At 56.3% G+C, this 19,191-nt stretch overlaps 1 protein-coding gene across 1 annotated transcript; it reads left to right on the top strand.

Annotated features, from left to right (window-relative positions):
* The first annotated feature begins 3,821 nt into the window (after window positions 1–3,821).
* On the top strand, window positions 3,822–7,536 carry ADRA2B (adrenoceptor alpha 2B). Its single transcript, XM_043467786.1, has one exon. The coding sequence runs from the start codon at window positions 4,306–4,308 to the stop codon at window positions 5,647–5,649; it is 1,344 nt and encodes a 447-aa protein (XP_043323721.1). The 5' UTR covers window positions 3,822–4,305; the 3' UTR covers window positions 5,650–7,536.
* The last annotated feature ends 11,655 nt before the right edge of the window (window positions 7,537–19,191 follow it).

The following is a 19,191-nucleotide window of genomic DNA, read 5'->3' as shown; positions in this document are numbered from 1 at the left end:
AGGGTTGGGGTTTTGTCGGGCGAGGTATGATGCGGGGAGAGAGGATGACCGACTGACATCACCGAGGGCACGGCTCAGGGGTCTGGGGAGGTGGGGAGGCTGGGTGGTACAGGGTGGTCTGGGGGTGAGGTCCCTGGGGATTTGAAAGGCTGGGGCTTCTGGGCAAAGCTGGGGTGGGTGCAGCCTGGTTGGGGATCGTCCCCATGGGCTCTCGGGGCAGGAAGTGCAGCAGCTTGAGCTGCTGGTGTCCTGGCCCAGGAGTCAGTGGGGCCAGTCTTGCCTCTTGGACCTGAAGAAGCTCCTGGGCTTCCAGCTACCATGGTGCATCTCCTGCTGTGCTCTCATGGCCAGGGTGGGACAACTGTCTCCCCTTTCTTAGGAAAAGATGCTACTAGGTCACCTTTCCACCATGGCCCCTCTTTTCAAGGACATCCCTGGGGGTTCCTTCATTTGGGCACCACCTGTCTGAAAAAAGCTTGAGTGTATTTCATCTGCTGATGTCTATTGCCATCACTCTTCACTTTTCAACAATCTTGGCCAGGTACTGCGGACCGAGAAGGGATGTCTGCTCTGATGAAAGAGGTGGTACAACAGGCCATCAGACCCCATTGTGGTATAGTGGTCTGGGCGTGAGAGTGGCAAGGGAGGACAGGGTACCTCCCTCTGCTTGAGAGGCGGTGATGGGTGAACGGTCCTTGAAAAGAGAATAGGGCTCCGCCAAGCACAGAAAGAAGGGTGAGGAGGGTGTTTCTGGCAGAGCAAACAGTCCCTGGAAAGGACTGGAGATGTGGGCGCTCAGGGCACATCCAGGGACCAGCATGTAGCCTGGTGTGGGACGGGAGGTGGACCAGAGCCTGTCACTGCCTCCCCCTCCCCCTCACACGCGGCTGGCAGTAACAGCAGCAGCTGCTGCTGGCTGGTTGCAGGACTGGGACTGAGCTCTGCCAGCCCTGGTGGAGCAGGGTGATACTGGTGGGTCAGAGCTCATTTGGGAAGGGCTGGAGGAAGCCCTGCTGCAGCCTGAGGCTCTGACTCACAAAGGGCTGGGGGGAGCAGGCAGCTGGGGAAGGGGTGTGTGTGTGGGAGAAGGCGATGGCAGAGAGCAGCGGGGAGTTGAGTCATGTAACAGCCCCCACTGCCCCGAGAGCCAGCCGCTGGTCTTGGGGCTGGGTGGGGCTGGGGGACGGCAGCGGGTGACACAGAGCCTGGTTGTTGGTTGAGCCTCGTGGGTTCCTGTGGGTTCTTTCTGGCTGTCCTCAACCAAGGGTGGTACCCAGCAGGGCCCGGAGTGGGTGGATGTGGAGCTACCCCTACTCGGAAGGCCCAGGTGAGAATCAGCATGGGGAGGGTGAGGTGGGGTGGGATTGAGGAGCCCTGGCCTCAGTTCTGCAGAGCCCTGGAGGCCTGGCCTTTCAAAGAAAACAGGCCAGCAGACAAAAAGCTGCTGTGAGTTGCAGTGTCTGGGGATATACCCACTGGCCCCCCAGCCTGACAGTGGTTGAAAAGGATGAGAAGTAGTCCTTCTCAAAGCCTATTTGGGCCACCAGAGTGCTCAGATTCCCTGCTGTGGGACAGAGAACATGGGGCAGGGAACCACGGGGATAGGCAGGAATTTGCTCAAGTGGCTGATTCCCAGGCGCTAATGGCCATCCATCTGTCCTTCCTCAGCAAAGGGTCTGATGACTCCTCCCCATCCCTGGTGACCCTGGGGTGGAAGCCCAGCAAGTGGAAGGATGCGTTCACGACACCTGTCTTTGGAGGGGACCAGGGAGGCTGGCTGCCTCTCCAACCGAGCCTAGGCAGCACCTTCCCCACCAGCCTGTGGGCACTCGCGTCTAACAGAGGGGCTGGCAGGAGGCAGGGAGAGCCCAGGATCAAGGGAGATCCCCCTCAGTCCTGCCCCATGTTGGGGGTGGGGGTGGATACCACCTTTCCTGAGCCTGGCTGGGATGAGACACTGTGGGCACCGTGAGGCCACACTCTCTGCTCCCGTGAAGATGGAGCAGGCATGCTGGATCAAGGCCATGTCCGTCGGAGGAGCCCTACTTTCAGAAGTGGATTGAGGCTTATTTATAGGGAGGATGCCATGTACAGCTGTGGGCTAGAAATATGAGGGCTGGGTCTAGGCTGGGGTTATAGCATTAAAGGCTCTGGAAACAGTGAAAAAATGACCTTGAAGCTCTCCAGGCTGGTACTGCTGGCAGTGGCCACAGGGAGCGTGGGTAGGAGGAGGGTGCGTGGGGAGCCCTTGTCCTCTGAAGCACTTTGAGGCCAGAAGGCAGTCAGGGTGGGGTATGTGCTTAATCGAGCTTCCCTGGTGGCTCAGATGGTAAAGAATCTGCCTGCAATTGAGGAGACCTGTGTTCAGTCCCTGGGTCGGGAAGATCATCTGGAGAAGGGAATGGCAATCCACTCCAGTCTTGCCTGGGAAATCCCATGGACAGAGGCGCCTGGCAGGCTACAGCCCATGGGGTCGCAGAGTCAGACAGGACTGAATATGTGCTTAATCAGAAGTTTCTTCTTACCCCAGCTGTACTTTCCAGGGCCACTTCAAGAGGGGTGTGCAGCATGCATGGGGCAAGGAGTCAGCAAGATTGGAGCAGGGAGGGGGTCACTGCACAGCTCTCCTCTTGCAAGCTGCCCCCGAAACCTACATTTTCTCTGAAATGAAAGTTACTTGCTCAGTTATGTCTGACTCTCTGCAACCTCATGGACTGTAGCCCACCAGTTCCTCCGTCCATGGAATTCTCCAGGCAAGAACACCGGAGTGGGTTGCCATGCCCTCCTCCAGGGGATCTTCCTGACCCAGAGATGGAACGCTGGGTCTCCTGCATTGCAGGCAGATTCTCTACTGTCTGAGAAACTGTGTCAAAAGACCCCGCCTTTGACTAGATCTCCTGGCTCTGCACCAGAGGACATCCTCTTCCTATTGGTCACGAGGTCGGAGTTTGCACCTGCCCGACATCGCCCCCGCCCCCAACCCCCTTCCCCCGCCTGAGTCTCAGGTGTTGCTGAGACTTGAGTCCAAGCCAATTTTTTCTTACCTCTTTGCCCTTAATAAGGGAAACTGAGGCATCTGCAGGAGAAACAGGAAAGCTGAAGTCGGCAATCCCAGGCTCTGACCACTTGCTTGACCCTCTGGGCTTGGGAGCCTTCTCAGCGACCCCAGGACGCGGTGCGGATGCGGGTCCCCGGTGGCCGAGAACGAGCTCGCAGGCGGGCGGCGGCAGGGGGCGCTCGGTACCTTGCTACGCAGGCCCGACGGAGTCCAGTCGGGGCGGAAAAGCATTTGGGGAAGGGTCTCCCCGCTCGCCTCACGCCCTCCGTTCGGCTTCTGGCCTCTCGGGCTCCGGGGAGCGCGTGTGGTTTATGATGCGCCAGAGCCCCGACACACCCACCCACCCTCTCCTTGGTGCTCTTGGGCGGCGGGGAGGGAAGATCTGCTTGCCCCCACCCCCCTAGACCCGACGGCTCGGCCCTAGCCGTGCAATCCGCAGGAGAGACGTCCCGCCTCTGTGCCCGCGGACCTGCCAGCGCCGCGTCCCGGCTCCTTTCGTGCACCGACCCTTCCACTTCGGCCAGCATCCTTCCCTCGGTCCCGAAGACCCCAGACGCCGGGCCTCTCAGACCTGCCGCAGGGTGGAGGCCGGGAGGAAAAGGGTAGGGGCGCCAGAGCGGAGACCGGGGGCGCGGGGAGGCTGCTGCCCGCGCGCCCCGCAGCGAGGCGCACCTTCCACCCAACCTGGGTGGTACCCCCCCGCCCGCCCCGCCTCCCTTCCTCCTCCCTTCCTCCTCCCGCCCCCGCCTCCAGTCTCCTCCCTCCTCCAGCCGCGCTTGCTCTCCTCCCCACTCCCCGGCCGCGGCGTGCTGCCTGCAGGCGCGGTTCCGGGATACAGGAGCTCCGGGAGCGGGTCGGCCTCCGCGCCTCCTCCGAGAACCGGCTGCGCACCCCCTGCCCGGCCGGCCGGGCCCCGCGCCCCAGCGTGAGTCCAGCAGCCTCCCCGCGTCAGGGCGCAACTTTCCCCTGATTCCCGGCGGGGCGGAGACCTCAGAGGGACAACTTGGTAAACTTCTCTGGGGCGGACGGCAGGGGCGCCGGGCGCCGGCACGCCAGGATGTAGGAGGGCTGTGACCGGCCCCGGGGCGTCCCCCGACCCCTTTCGGCCTGGCCATGGGGCTTCAGCGCCTTTAGCACCACCAGGGGGGTGACCCCCTCGTCTAGCCGACCTGGGTGGGACAGCGCCGTCGCCGGCTGTGCGCGCGCTGGGGCGAGCAGCGCCCGCCCTGGAGGCGTCCGGCCCCGCCATGGACCACCAGGAACCCTACTCGGTGCAGGCCACTGCGGCCATCGCGGCGGTCATCACCTTCCTCATCCTCTTCACCATCTTCGGCAACGCGCTGGTCATCTTGGCTGTGCTGACCAGCCGCTCGCTGCGCGCCCCGCAGAACCTGTTCCTAGTGTCGCTGGCCGCCGCCGACATCCTGGTAGCCACCCTCATCATCCCTTTCTCGCTGGCCAACGAGCTGCTGGGCTACTGGTACTTCTGGCGCACCTGGTGCGAGGTGTACCTGGCGCTCGACGTGCTCTTCTGCACTTCCTCCATCGTGCACCTGTGTGCCATCAGCCTCGACCGCTACTGGGCCGTGAGCCGGGCCCTGGAGTACAACTCCAAGCGCACCCCGCGCCGCATCAAGTTCATCATCCTCATCGTGTGGCTCATCGCAGCTGCCATCTCGCTGCCGCCCCTCATCTACAAGGGCGACCAGGGCCCCCAGCCCCTAGCCCGCCCTCAGTGCAAGCTCAACCAAGAGGCCTGGTACATTCTGGCCTCCAGCGTTGGGTCCTTCTTTGCACCCTGCCTTATCATGATTCTGGTCTACCTGCGCATCTACCTGATCGCCAAGCGCAGTCATTGCAGAAGCCCCAGGGCCAAAGGGGGGCCTGGGGAGAGGGCGTCTAAGCAGCCACACCCTGTCCCTGGGGAAGTTTCAGACTCAGCCAGATTGCCAACCTTGGCCTCTCAACTGGCCACTCCTGGAGAGGCCAACGGATGCTCCCAACCTCGCCCAGGGGAGAAGGGTGAGGGGGAGACCCCTGAAGACCCTGGCACTCCTGCCTTGCCACCCAGCTGGCCTGTCATCCCCAACTCAGGCCAGGGTCAGAAGGAAGGGGTTTGTGGTTCATCTCCGGAGGAGGAGGCAGAGGAGGAGGAAGAGGAAGGTTGTGAGCCCCAGGCCTTGCCGGCGTCTCCCGCCTCAGCTTGCAGCCCGCCGCTGCAGCAGCCACAGGGTCCCCGGGTGTTGGCAACCCTGCGTGGCCAGGTGCTCCTGGGCAGGGGCACAGGCCCTGCGGGGGCGCAGTGGTGGCGGCGGCGGACGCAGCTGAGCCGGGAGAAGAGGTTCACCTTTGTGCTGGCTGTGGTCATTGGCGTCTTCGTGCTCTGCTGGTTCCCTTTCTTCTTCAGCTACAGCCTGGGTGCCATCTGCCCGCAGCACTGCAAGGTGCCCCACGGCCTCTTCCAGTTCTTCTTCTGGATCGGCTACTGCAATAGCTCGCTGAACCCCGTCATCTACACCATCTTCAACCAGGACTTTCGCCGTGCCTTCCGGAGGATCCTGTGCCGCCAGTGGACCCAGACGGCCTGGTGAGCCCGCCAGCCTGCCGCCCATGTGGGGTGGTGCCAGGGTGCCAGGGTCGCCCTGCTTCACCCTGTTTTAGGTGGCCACCTCCCTGGGGCTTTCTGGTCCCTTCCCGGTCCTGAAGCCTCATCCTGGGGACCCCCTGGGAGGTTCAGGCGATCTATTTGAAGGCTCCCCTTGCGGGCTACAGTCCATGGGGTTGCGAAGAGTTGGACATACTGAGCGACTAACCCATACACACACACACACACTTGCTGGCTTGGCTGTGGGGAGCCATCTCTCCACCCACTGCCTGTGCAAGGGCAGATGGACGAGGCTTGGCCCATCCTGAATGTAGCTGAATGTTCTGGGCTCCCCTCCCAGAACCGCAGACCCCTGCCAACCAGTGGTGGGCTTCCCTTCCCTGAGAACCCCGCGTCTTCTGGTTGACTAGTTGCTCTCGGTGTTTTATTCCTTTCTCTTCTTCCCCTGGAAAACAGCAGGAAGCCAGCCTTCCACTTTTTCCAGGAGGGCCTGCTGCTGAGGAAGAGGCAGAAATGACAGCAGGCGTCTGTGTTGGGTGCCCAGGTCCTGATGAGGCACTGGGTGGGGTTTATGGGCCGGAACTGTCTTTGGGCCCTTCTTCGCCTTCGTCCTGCTTTTGGGTTTGTAACTCCTTTAAAGACCAGAATCTTGTATCGTTTCCCTCACTCGGCGCCCCTCTGGAAGGCAGGTGGGTGTGTGGATGCCTCAGTGGGGTGGTCTGGAGGCCTGGCCTCCTCCTCGACGGGAGAGCCCTGATCACTAGCGTTCACCCCCTGCAAAAACTGGGGTGACAATAGCTTGCTGCCTACTTGCCTCCGGGAGATGAAAGGCATGGCTGAAAGTGTTGTGCTCCATGGGGTAACACACTAGAGAACCAGAAAATGTTATTATTCAGTAATGTAAAAAATCCCCTTTTCTGTGTTTACCACCGCCTGTCTTCCTGTAGACTTTTGTTCTATGCCTGGGGTGTGAATTCCTACCCTAAACTGGAAGTGGGGAGTGGCAGACAGAACCACAGTTTCAGTTCAAAGATTTCTTTGAGAATGTGTTCTTAAGCCTGCAAAGATTTGAGTTATTATGCTGCATGATAACGTCTCAACATTTCACCTGCAACACCAAGAGGGTTTTCATTGGCTTGGGCCCCCCTCCCCCACAGTGGGGGAGAAATCTTTTGTCATCAAGCTGGTGACTGTTTCCCCAAGATCGCTAAAGATACCCACTGCGAGGGAATGGTGTGAGACGAGAGTGTGTGGTGGAGTGCTAGGGCTGGAGCAGGTGGGTAGGGGCCCCGTGGACTCCTGGGGGGCCTCCCACTGGAGTCCCCAGGCTGGACTCAAGCCCCACGTGGACCCCTGTGATACATAGCTGATGCTGCCCCTGGTGGGCGCCGTCTGCCCGTCTCAGACCCCCTGAGGGGGCTCCAGGGGCCTCTTCCTCTTGGTCCCCTCTCACTTCCCTCCCGGAACAACTGGCAGCTCTGGGAGGATGTTTCGCAGCCTTCCCCACGGGTATGCCTGGCTTCACCATTAGGCCAGTGAGCACCTTATCTTGGGGGCTGGGCTGAGCAGCACAGGCACTGGTGGCATGCCGATGGGCCTGGCTGGATCTGGAGGGATGCCGGGGGAGTTTTCTGGGCTGGAGAGAATGGAGGGGACCAGCGTCGCTCCTGGGGCAGGAGGCCATCCAGCTCATTCCCTGGTCTCAGTGTGAGACTGGGCCCGGGGAGGGGCTGACTTGTGTCATCTGCTGACTAGTCTCACGTGTGCCCCCACGGGACCCCTACTGTTGTTGCCGGTGTCCTCTTGTGATATGCAGGTTTTTATTTTTTTTAAAGTCCGAGCTATTTTATCAATAAAGGATATTTTGTAATAAGCAAGCTGTGTCCTCATTGCCCAAAGACAACCGGTAGTAGTTATTTCTCAGCTACCTGTGTAGCAGATTCTGGCACAGGCGCCCTCCCAGGGCCAGTTGCCTTTTCGTCCTCTGGGTGTGGTTGGCTAGTCCCCACCCGCCCGCCTGAGTTTGTCCACTCAGCTTCCCTTATCCATCAGTACAAGTCAGTGGGGGTGAGAGTCGCCAGGGGAGTTTGAGACTGGCTGCCTGGGAAGGAAGGGAGGGAAGGCTTCCCAGAGGAGGTGACCTTTGGGCAGGGCCTTGGGTAAAGAGCACCAAGAGGGAAGACAGGAAGGTGTTTTGGGCAGGGGACCAGCACATGGGGGCCGACAGAGGTGGTTAGACATCACCCACACAGAATGGGAGGAACACGGGGAGGGAGGGAGGGAAAGCGGGTCACTCAGAGGAATGTTTTAAGCTGCTGCCTTCACCCTGATGCCTAAGGAAAGACTGAAGGCAAAAGGAGAAGAGGGTGGCAGAGGATGAGATGGTTGGATGGCATCACCGACTCAGTGGACATGAATTTGAGCAAACTCAGGGAGACAGTGAAAGACAGGGAAGCCTGGCCTGCTGCAGTCCATGGGGTCACAGAGAGTTGGACATAGACACTGAACAATAACAACGACTTCAGTGAGGGGCAGGAGATTGGGATGGATCTGCTTTACGTCAGGCTCTCCGGCATGAAGATTCAGAGCTGGAAGGCCTGCAGATGGTTCCTGTCAGTCTCCCCACTTTCTAGGTGAAGCATCTGAGGCCCCAAGTTACTCCATGAGTTGGGTCAGGAGTTGAGCTCAGCAGGCTTCCTATCACCTCAGAGAAGGCAGTCTCTGGGGCCCGAACTAGGTTGGCCAGGTTCTGTTGGCAGGGCAGGCCAGGAAGCAGGCTGGTTGTATTAATAGTAGCAGTTGGCAGAGGGCAGGGGTAGGACTGATACCAAAGGCAGACCCCAGGGAAGGATGAGGCCTGGGAGGGGAGGGCGCAGATCTGGTGGGGGGAGGCCACGCCCACCGCAACCAAGCTTTAGTGGGACCTTGGCTTCTTCCAGTGGAGGAGGGGCAACAACCCAAGACTAATACATTCATCATCATTGGTGGACTTGGAAATAGAGGGCTTCAAGGGAGAATTTACAAGGAAGCCACACCCTGCCTTGAGGAGCTTTCATCACCTCACACCAGCCTGTATATCCACCCCTAAAAACCTCAGCCGGATGAGGGCAGATCAAGATAGCTCATGTTTGTGTGCATGCTAAGTTGCTTTAATTGTGTCTGACTCTGTGACCCTATGGACTGTAGCCCACCAGGCTCCTCTGTCCATGGAGTTCTCCAGGCAAGAATACTGAAGTGGGTTGCCAGGCCCTCCTCCAGGGGATCTGCCCAACCCAGGGATCAAACCTGCGTCTCTTTCGTCTCCTGGATTGGAAGGCGGGTTCTTTACCCCTAGTGCCACAAGTAGCTCACCTCTTCCCATTTACTGAGCTCATGGCTTTTCTGGTGTCTTTGTCTGATTAACTCATTTCATCCTTATGCTCATCCTATAAGGTAAGTATCAGCCCATTTTATTCCGGGGAAACTGAGTCTTAGAAAGGTAAGATGGCTTGCCTGAGGTCATCCAGGCCCAAGCTCTTTCTACTGGACCACACTGTTCCTTGCTGTTCTGGAAGATGATCTCCCAGCCTAGTCTCTGGAGATGATGGCAGAAAAAGACCCCTGCTAGAGCCCGACTGTTGGCAGTCCAATATGAATATATTATCTTGTTTAATCCTCATAATGTAGCTGGGTGTGGCCATTTTACAGAAGAGGAAACTGGGACTCAAGGTCACCCAGCCGCTGCTGGGTGTCAGGGGATGCTGAAGCTGCTTCTGGCTCAATTCAGTTAGTGGTGGTGCTGTGATCGGCTGCTCATGTCTGTCGCGGCCAGGGAATGAATGACAGTGTGTGTGTCACAGGTTTTCCATTCCTAACAGCTCAGTCCAATCCCTAGATTTTGTTAAAGAAGAGATGGACGCCCAGAGAGAGAGATGCGGGGTTGGGCCCTTCACCCTCATCCCCCAGCACGGCAGTCGCACCGTGGAGAGCCAGCTTTTGAACCCAGGCTGTCCGGCTCTGTGCCCACCACACCACAGCTCCATACTGAAGGGATTGCGTCCAGACATAAGGGAAAAAAGGCCCATATTCAGACATATCTGCTGACTGTCCTCTGTGCGACAGGCCCTGTGCTAGAATTGTCCCCATTTTGCTACCATGTTCAGTTCTCAGATGAAGAAACTGAGGTATCGGCCTGGGGACCTGCCCAGGGGAATAGGGGGTGCAGCTGGAGCTGGATCCCAGGACCCCCAGCTCCCACCCTGGCCCTCTCCTCCTCTCACACCGTCCCTTCTGTTCCGTGTGAGCAGCACCTGCTTTTGATTTCACCCTGAGCCTGTTGTAGCCACGCATCCCGGGAAACAAACTCACTCAGAAGGACAATGCAGATAGTGGAGTGCAGCTTATTACACCGGCGGGCCCAAGGCAGAGTCTCCTCTTAGCCAAGGACCCCAGCCAGTTTTTGTGAAAACCTTATATACCCTAAGTGTACTTGCTCAAACCCACCTCCCCAGATTCCCTGAAACTAGTCTGGACAGGGTAAAAGAGAGATACGATCAAAGTTAACCCATGATTCATGTGTCACAAGACTAGATAAACAGTGGATATTTAGCAATAGGCCTGTGGCCATATCCCGATAAACATAATGGAATTTACCAGTTTGTTCTGTTACAGAGATAATTAGCATGCTATTTTAGGCAGTGGAGAGTCCAAGACCAAGCCCTGAGGCTCTTTCATCCGGGGGGTCTGGTTTCCCATTGGTATGCCACTTCTATAGACACCGGGCACAGAGTTCAGAGTCCATTGGGAGGGTGACCATGCGTGTAGGCTAACGTCTGCAGCCTGGCCTAAGACGGAGCCCAGCTCTGTCTGTTTCCTTCTTCATTGCCCCCTCTTGATGCTCTTAACTCATATTATGAGCATCATTCATAGGGATATATTGCACCCTGGCTCTTCGACCACCAATTTGGGAGAATGACATCAACCTTTGGGTTGCAAAGTTCATAATACATTGTAAAATTCAGGGTTCACAAAGCAGAACTATCAAGGTGACTATAACAACAGCAAATATAGTTTTCCACCAGTCACCCTTCACCCAAGATAGGACTGAAGTCCAGAAAGGAATGTTTTCATTTGGCATTGCTTTTACCTGGTTTTTCAAGTCATCTAAAGCATTTGATACACTGCCAGATAAGTCAGGAATGCATACACAACGTCCAACCTTAATTACAGCACAGGTCCCTCCTTGAGCAGCTGTATGTCCAAAGCCATTCTAGTTTGAATTACCACTTTTCTCATTTGGATTTGTTCTTCATTTAAGGCTTGGATGGCTTTTGTTCTAACTAGAAGGGCCTGTTTTGTGAAATTAGTCAAGGCCTCTACTTTAATCATAATATCTGTTGTCCCCATAGAGGGTACGAATAAGGCAGCAATATACTCATACTATTGAAATACAGATCTTGTCCACCTAGCATGTAAATAAGGTAGATTTACTGGGGCTTGTTGTAGGTTAGGCTCTTGTTACACTGGCATTTATATCAAATGTAACCCTGTGACCCGAGTCTGTTGACTGTAGGTCTGGCTTACACCCAGAGAGCAGGGAGGGATTATGATAGTGTCCCAGGAAAGAGCAGAGTGGTTTAACATCTCCTTGGCCGAGCGGTGACAGCCACCAAGGAAGTCCATCCATCACAAACAAAGGCATAGCCCCACATACTCAACAGTTGGAGGTATTGTGGAAGTTGGAGTAGGAATGTGCACGTTGATGAGACCAAGCAGCAGGAGTTGATTATGCGGCTTCATCCTTAAGGGGCTCGTCCGGGATCTTCTTTTCCTTCTTCTTAAGGATGGTCTTAGTCTCTTGAGGGTCAATGGGGTCCCTCTGTGCAGTCCACTCAGTGTTTTCTTGGTCTGCATGGTATGCTCTCTTCTCCCTTGTATGATGGATCCAAGGGGCAATACCTGCAACTTTAACTGCAGTAGGGGTAGTTAGAATAACAAAAGGGCCCTTCCACCAAGGGCTAGTAAATCAAGTTTCCAATCTTTGACCCATACTTGGTCACCAAGCGTAAACTCATGAATCTGTTCCCCAAGGGGGAATGGCACCCTTTCTTGTACAAACTTAGTTACCTGATTTACCTTACCCAGTTCCATCTGCTGTGAAATCCTATCCCCCCTTACCTGAGGCAAATTTGTTGACACCTGTTTTATTATGGGAGGGGGCCTCCCATACACAGTTTCGTATGGAGAATAGCCTTGGGACTGTGGGGTCATCCTGAGTCTGAGCAGAGCTGTCAGAAGCAAGTCCACTCAGGAGCAGTCAGTCTCTACGATCCACTTGGAGAGTCTCTTTAAGTGTCCGGTTGGTTCATTCCACCATCTCAGAACTCTGGGACTATATGCAGTGTGCAGTTTCCATTTGATGTTTAAAGTTTTGCTTACTTGTTGTACTAAATCAGCTACAAAAGTCAGGCCATTGTTTGATCCAATGCTGGTAGGAAATCCAAATCTGGGAACTATTTCCCTAAGCAGGCACCGGGCTACTTCTGATGCTCTTTCAGTCCAGGTAGGAAAAGCTTCTACCCATCCTGAGAACGTACATACCATGACCAGCAGGTAATGGTAGTGTCGGTGAGGTTTCATTTCAGTGAAGTCCACTCCCAGGTGTTCAAGGGGCAGTGTGCCTTTCAGGTGAATACCCGGAGGATTTTGTCTGAATACCCGAGAGGCAACATTAACCTGTGAGCAGGCAGCATGGCCTAGGTGGGTCGCTTGGTGTGTTTGGCTTACCAGAGTGTGTGCCAGCTCCTCCGGTACCAATAATTTACCACTTGGCGATTCCCACCATCTCTTTTCAGTCTTGATGGCCCCTTCCGCTCTGGCTAATCTGACAGCCATTGTCCTTGTTTTATCAGGCGAGTGCCATCAGTATATAGGACCCAATTAGGGTCTGGAACCTTGAGCCCTTCTTTAAAACAAACCCCAGATACCTTACCTCCTCTTTGCAGATCTGTGCCTTCTTCGACACCCAGTAACCTGCTTCCATCAGCAGTTGGAGCAGCGCTTTTGTCCCTTCCCAACATTTTTCCTTGGTCTTGGCAGCCAGCAGCAGGTCTTCCCCGTATTGTAGGAGCCAACATCCATACTCTTCTGGATGGAATGAGTCCAGGTCAGAAGCCAAGGCTTCCCCAAAGATGGCTGGGGAGTTCTTAAACCCTTGTGGGGGGGTCCAGATGAGCTGTTGTTTGGTGCTCCCGACTGGATCTTCCCATTCAAAGGCAAAGATGGGCTGTGACCCTGGGGCAAGGCGTATGCAGAAGGCATCCTTGAGATCTAGGCAAGTGTAAACTTTAGTCCTCAGCGGGAGGAGGCTAAGTAAGATGTAGGGGTTTGCAACAGTGGGGTGTAAAGTCACAGTAGCCTGGTTGACTAGCCTGAGATCTTGTACAGGCCTATAGTCCTGTCCTCCTTCCCTTTTGACTGGCAGGATTGGCGCATTCCAAGCCGACTGGCACTCTACCAGAATGCCCACTTGTTTCAATCTATTGATGTGGGGCAGTATGCTGGCCCAGGCCTCTATTGGTAGTGGGTACTGGCACTTTCTAACCAGGATGGTGCCTGGTTTGAGTTCTATTATCACTGGGGCTTGATGTTTAGCCGGCCTGGGTGGAGGGGTGTTGTCTTCTGCCCAGGCCTCAGGGAATAATTGAGTTAGCTCTCTCATGCTCTTCCGGCCCACCGGTTCTTCCTTCGGAGGCTCATGCAACTTCCACTCATCTTGGGGTGGTATTGAGAGAGAGGGCAAATAAGTCATAGAGTCCATCCGGAAGGTGGGCCTCTCCTCAGGGGAGAAAGTCACTTGTGCTCCTAGTTTGGAGAGCAAGTCTCTTCCCAACAGGGGCAGTGGGCACTCAGGAATGTAGAGGAATTCATGAATCACTTGGTGCTCCCCCCATCTGACATTTTCTGGGCTGGCAAAAAGGTTTAATCATCTCTTCTCCCGACACCCCAGTTACATTGGTAGTCTTTTTGGACAGTGGTGCCACAGGTTTTGTTACTACCGACAGTTCTGCTCCTGTATCCACCATGAAGTCAATGTTTTGGTCCCCCACTTTTACGGTTACCATGGGCTCTCGGGGACCTGATATCTCTGAGCCCCAGCAGCCCTAGTTAATTTCCAAGTCAGCAAGCCCCACAACTGCGGGAGCTTCCTCTTCCTTCCTTGCCTTAGGGCATTCATTCTTCCAGTGGCCAAAAGCTTGCACCGGGCACACTGGTTTGGCTGTAACGGGGACCCTTTGGGACTGGTTGAAGGACTGTCCTGTCCCTGGGGCAGATGAGGTTTTCCAGAGGGCCTGAGATAGACTTTCCCAGAGCAGCAGCTAGCATTGCAAATCTCTTGTCTGTTCTCTTTCGTTCCCTCCGGCTCTCTGGCAGAGCGCAGTCTGCTTAATTCCAACGTCTCCCTGCTCTTCCTGTCAGCACTCACAGGGAGAGGCGGGTATAGCTTGGGCAGTTCGGCTGGAGCTGGATCCTGGAAGTGTTGGCCAGAGGCTTCTGCCACCGGGATTGGAGCCCGCCGAGGTGGCGGCTCTACGACCTCCGGGAAAGCTGGTGGAGGAGCAGCGGCTGCTGCAGGAACTTCACCTGGCCCTGGATCGGGCATTAAGGCGGCCTCCGGTCCTGGTGGAGCACTGGGCGGCGGGCGCGTCATCATCCAGTATGGGGGAGGGACAGGTCATCCCCGTCCAAATCCTCCCAGATCCCAGAGGGAGAAGGGGGATCGGCGTGTCTTCACCTGCCGGTCAGCATAGCCAAAGCAGAACACCACGTGGTCCAAGACTGTTTCTCCCTTAAAGTCCATTCTTCCTTGGTGGGCTTGATCAGGTGCGGATGAAAACACAGATGGGTTAATATCCCATGTCTCAGGCCATCTCCGGAAAAGCCAATTCATACTCACTTCTGTTTCCCCCTCCTTCTAGCCTAACAACTCCCAGGGGGTCAAGAATTTCACAGCAGATGGGACACCTCCTGGGGGAGGTCAGAATATGAGCATACAAGGACCAGTTTCCTATCCTAAAAATCCCCTGGCGATCGCTGGTAATAACTTTCCCCAAGACGGCGTGGACACACCTCCTAAATGACCTTCACAAATTCCCTTCCTAAGCCCTAGTGCGCTCGTCGACCTGTGTACCAAGCAATCGCCGCCTGCCTATTCCAGGCTCCTGTGGGTCCCCGCTCCTTCTTGTCCCTCCCAGGGGGGTGATCAGGCCCCCTCTTCCACCCTGCCGGGTGGGCTCCTCCTCACCTGAGCGCTCAGTTCCCCTGCTGCCGTCCACTACCTGCTAACGTGAAAGGTCCGGGTGTTGAGAAGCAGAATCCTTCCAGAAGGGTGAGGCGCCTTCCCCCCTCTAGAAGATTCAAGTCACAAGGCCCTGGAGTAGTCCCAAATGGGACTTGTCTCCTCAAAGTGAGGAGGTTCCCAGCCCATGCACCAAATGTTGTAGCCACGTGTTCCAGGAAACAAACTCACTCAGAAGGACAATGCAGATAGTGGAGTGCAGTTTATTACACCGGCGGGCCCAAGGCAGAGTCTCCTCTTAGCCAAGGACCCCAGCCAGTTTTTGTGAAAACCTTATATACCCTAAGTGTACTTGCTCAAACCCACCTCCCCAAATTTCTAGAAACTAGTCTGGACAAGGTAAAAGAGAGATACAATCAAAGTTAACCCATGATTCATGTGTCACAAGACTAGATAAACAGTGGATATTTAGCAATAGGCCTGTGGCCATATCCCGATAAACATAATGAAATTTACCAGTTTGTTCTGTTATAGAGATAATTAACATGTTCTTTTAGGCAATGGAGAGTCCAAGACCAAGCCCTGAGGCTCTTTCATCCGGGGGGTCTGGTTTCCCATTGGTATGCCACTTCCATAGACACCGGGCACAGAGTTCAGAGTCCATTGGGAGGGTGACCATGCGTGTAGCCTAATGTTCGTAGCCTGGGCGAAGACGGGGTCCATCTCTGTCTGTTTCCTCCTTCAAGCCCTCATATTTCATCTGAGGGTGAGTGGCTCAATGAGCTGAGCTCAGACCAGCAGAGATATGGGGGTGGGGCGCAGCCCTTCTCCTCCCAGGAGTACTCTTGGTGAACGCCCTGGAGGTGAGGGAGGGGACAGGAGGCAAGCGGGTGAGCCATCTTGGCCAGGCACTTTCTGGAAGGCACTTTCCTTAAGGAAAGGCACTTTCTTCCACCTTCTGGAAGCCCCTTTCCTTAAGATGCCCTGGGACTCCTCCCTTGGTGGTGCAGTGGCTAAGACTCCGCACTCCCAATGCAGGGCTCCAGATTCCAGCCCTGGATAGGGACCCACATGCTGCAACTCAGAGTTTGCATGCTGCAACCAGAGACCCTGCATGCTTCGACAAAGATCAAAGATCCCACTGCAACTATGACTTAGTGCAGCCAAATAAATAAATTCAAAAAAAATTTCTCTGACCAAAGGAAGGCACCAATAGAGAAGACAGAGAAGACACAGCGAGGGGAGGGCTTAGGAAGACCTCTCCCCTCATCTGTATCCACTCTGTGGGAATCTGAGTCCTTAGGTCACAAGGAATAACCTTGAAACAGAGTTTAGACACAGCCCCTGCCTCAGGCCAGCTGCTGAGAAATCCAGGGTGCTGGGAATTCCTCGCTGGAGCATTGTTGCAGGAGGCACAATCCACCAGCTTAGAAGGTACTCATGGCAGGAGAGCATGGCCTTGCCAGCAAGAGTGTAGGTGGAGGGAGGCTCATGGGCCCATCAGGCCCTTGTGCCTCCCCATCCTCCGTCTGATCTCCATCTTGTGTGTTTTGGTGGAGGGGGCGGGTCTTCCGGGAAGGGGACATGCGACCTGCTAATGAGGTTCCTGCTGCCTCGGGAGGAGGCATCTGCCCAGCTGGGGTCGACACCAGGCCCTTTCATGGCCCCTGCACAGGCTGGGAGTTCTGCACAGAGGGCCTGGTTGCTGTGGGTGGCAGGACTGGCGTGGGATTTCCATGCCAGCGAAAATCACAGGGAGAGGTGGGACAGAGGCCAGGGTCACACCCTGCTTCTGGGGTCATCTCTCCATCTGTTTCTGGGCGGGGCTGGGTCCCTCTCGGGGCCTTGATGAACCTGTTTGCCCATGAGGGATCACCCCCAGCTTGAGGATTCACCTCTGCCCCACTCCCACCCCAGCTCCCAGGAAAGTCCAGACATAGAGATTCCTGGAGTTAATCAGTTGCTCTTAGAGTCGACATCATGGGCAGATTAGGACTGTTTTCCTCATCTTTGTACCTCAGTGCAGATGCAGACCGGGTCTGGGATCAGTTTAGGGCCCTCTGAGTTGGACAGTGATGAGAGGAGTAGTGACTGCTGTGAGTCATTAGGGCCAGTGCCTGACACACGTCATCTGAGATTGGAGAGATTGATGTACCCCTTTTACAGCCAAGGAAACTGAGGCCAAGGGAGGTTGAAGACCTTCTTTGAGATCACCCAGAGAGTTAAGTCGCTCAGTTCTGTCCGACTCTTTGCGACCCCGTGGACTGTAGCCCACCAGACTCCTCCGTCCATGGGATTCTCCAGGCAAGAATACTGGAGTGGGTTGCCATTTCCTTCTGCAGGGGATCTTCCCGACCCAGGGATCGAACCCAGGTCTCCTGCATTTCAGGCAGATGTTTTAACCTCTGAGCCACCAGGGAAGCGGACACAAATCCACTGAATCTCATCTCAACTGTGGCACTCACTGGCCTCAGTGCCCACCTCCTCAAGACCGGGGAGCAGACCCTGGGGCCCCCAGCCCAGCAAAGCCCCTGCCTTGTGTAAGTTGGGGGGTCTCACCTGCAGAGACCCCCATGGCTTTGGGGGGAGCCTTCCTGCTGCTGGCACTGGGCAGGGAGTGGGAGGTCCCCACCCTTCCAGGCTCTGCTGGCTGTTGGCAGGGCGCAGGGAGCACTCGGCTAAAATTAGATTCTTCGTGCTCCTGCATCCGCATCCTCTCCTTCTTCCGTCCGGCAGTGGCGTGTGGGGATGGTGGTTGTCAGAAAGCCAGGGCTTGAGGAGTCTTGGTTGTCAGCTTGCACCCTCCCCGGGGCTCACTGCCTCTGATCTTCTCACACTCTTGCCTGGCCTTTGGCCAAAGGCTCTTGCTCTTGGCTTGACCTTGTGACCATCTATTGATAACAGTGATCTCAAAGGGAGAGGCACCCCCCTGGTGATACCCACCCTCTACCCCTGGGGATCCACCCTGCTCCTTCCTCTCTCTCCCCTCTTTTCCCTTCTCTGGCTCTCCCCACTTCTGGGTGCTCAGGGGTTTTCTCCACCTTCTCTCAGCCTCCCCTCTGTCTGCTGCCGGCCCTCTGACTCCTGCCTTCCCTTTGCGGATGGGCCTGGCTCTTCCTGGGGCTGGCAGGCTCCGTGGACCATCGTGATGGCAAGGGGGCCAGAATGCACTGGGGACCAAAAACAGAGTCTCCCTCCCTGGCGAGTCGGAGTTATTTCTGGCTATTTCTGCAGCCCTCTGGGGCCCCTGGGCTCCCCCGCAGGCAGGGGAGGTGCTGGGCCCCAACCAAGTGTGCAAAGGTCCTGACCTCTCGAGTTCCCTGGGGAGGGGGCATGCCCCTTTTGGAGTCAGGCGGGGTGGGGGAGTGGGGGGTGGGGAGCTCTCCGATCTTAGTGCAGCCAGGGCTCGGATGGAATGCCAGCACCTCCAAACGGCAGGGGACCTGGGCTGCTTCAAGAGGGAAAAGGGCTGGGCCACACAGGCAGTGGGGAGCCCGGCTGTCCCCGAGTCGTCCCTGTTCCTACCCCAGCCCAGCTGCAGCTGGGAGGGAGGGAGCGTGGGAGGCTGGCTGAGCCTACCACTGGGAGGGTTAAACCCGGCTCTCCCTGTCCCAGGGCATAGGAGGGTGGGCCGGGTGGTCACAGACAGCAGGCTCCCTGGTCGTCAGGTGTCCTGGGACACAACTGTCCGAGCCGCAAATCCCAGCTGTGGCCTCTCCACCCCTTGCTGGAGTTAAGGTGGGCACAGGGCTGGCAGCCCTCGGAAGGACTTCCTCGGCTGGTTCGGAGACACTGGCCAGGGTCCAGAGGCTTGGGTCACGGCCCCAGCCAGGCTGCCAAATTGCTGTGTGACGTTGGGCAAATCCCTTCACCTCTCTGGGCTTCAGATGCCTCATTGTCTGGTGGAGTCAGACTAGAGCATGATTCAGATGATGTCCTGGGGCACAGGGCATGGAGAGCAGAGGGAACTGAGTCAGTGGTCTCCTGCCCCCACCTCACCCCTGTCTATTGTTCAGGAAGCAGCTCCCCTCCCTGCCCACCAGGCTTCCTCCTCTGCTGGAATTTAGGGCCACCATCTCCTCCCTGGCTGAGGCTCAAGTAATGACCCTCAGTCACTTCCTTGGCCTGCTTGTGACACCTGTGTCCCAGGGAAATCTAGGTGGCATGAACCTCAGAAGGGCCATCTTGAAAGACGCTCCCCCAAGGAAGGCTGGGGGCTGGTGGGACGAGGGAGGGGGTAGGCATGTGCCT

The sequence above is a fragment of the Cervus canadensis genome, chromosome 5, assembly GCF_019320065.1.
Source record: "Cervus canadensis isolate Bull #8, Minnesota chromosome 5, ASM1932006v1, whole genome shotgun sequence".
Taxonomy (NCBI): domain Eukaryota; kingdom Metazoa; phylum Chordata; class Mammalia; order Artiodactyla; family Cervidae; genus Cervus; species Cervus canadensis.
Note: the sequence above shows the minus strand (reverse complement) of the source record. Positions and strands in the feature narration are given on the sequence as shown.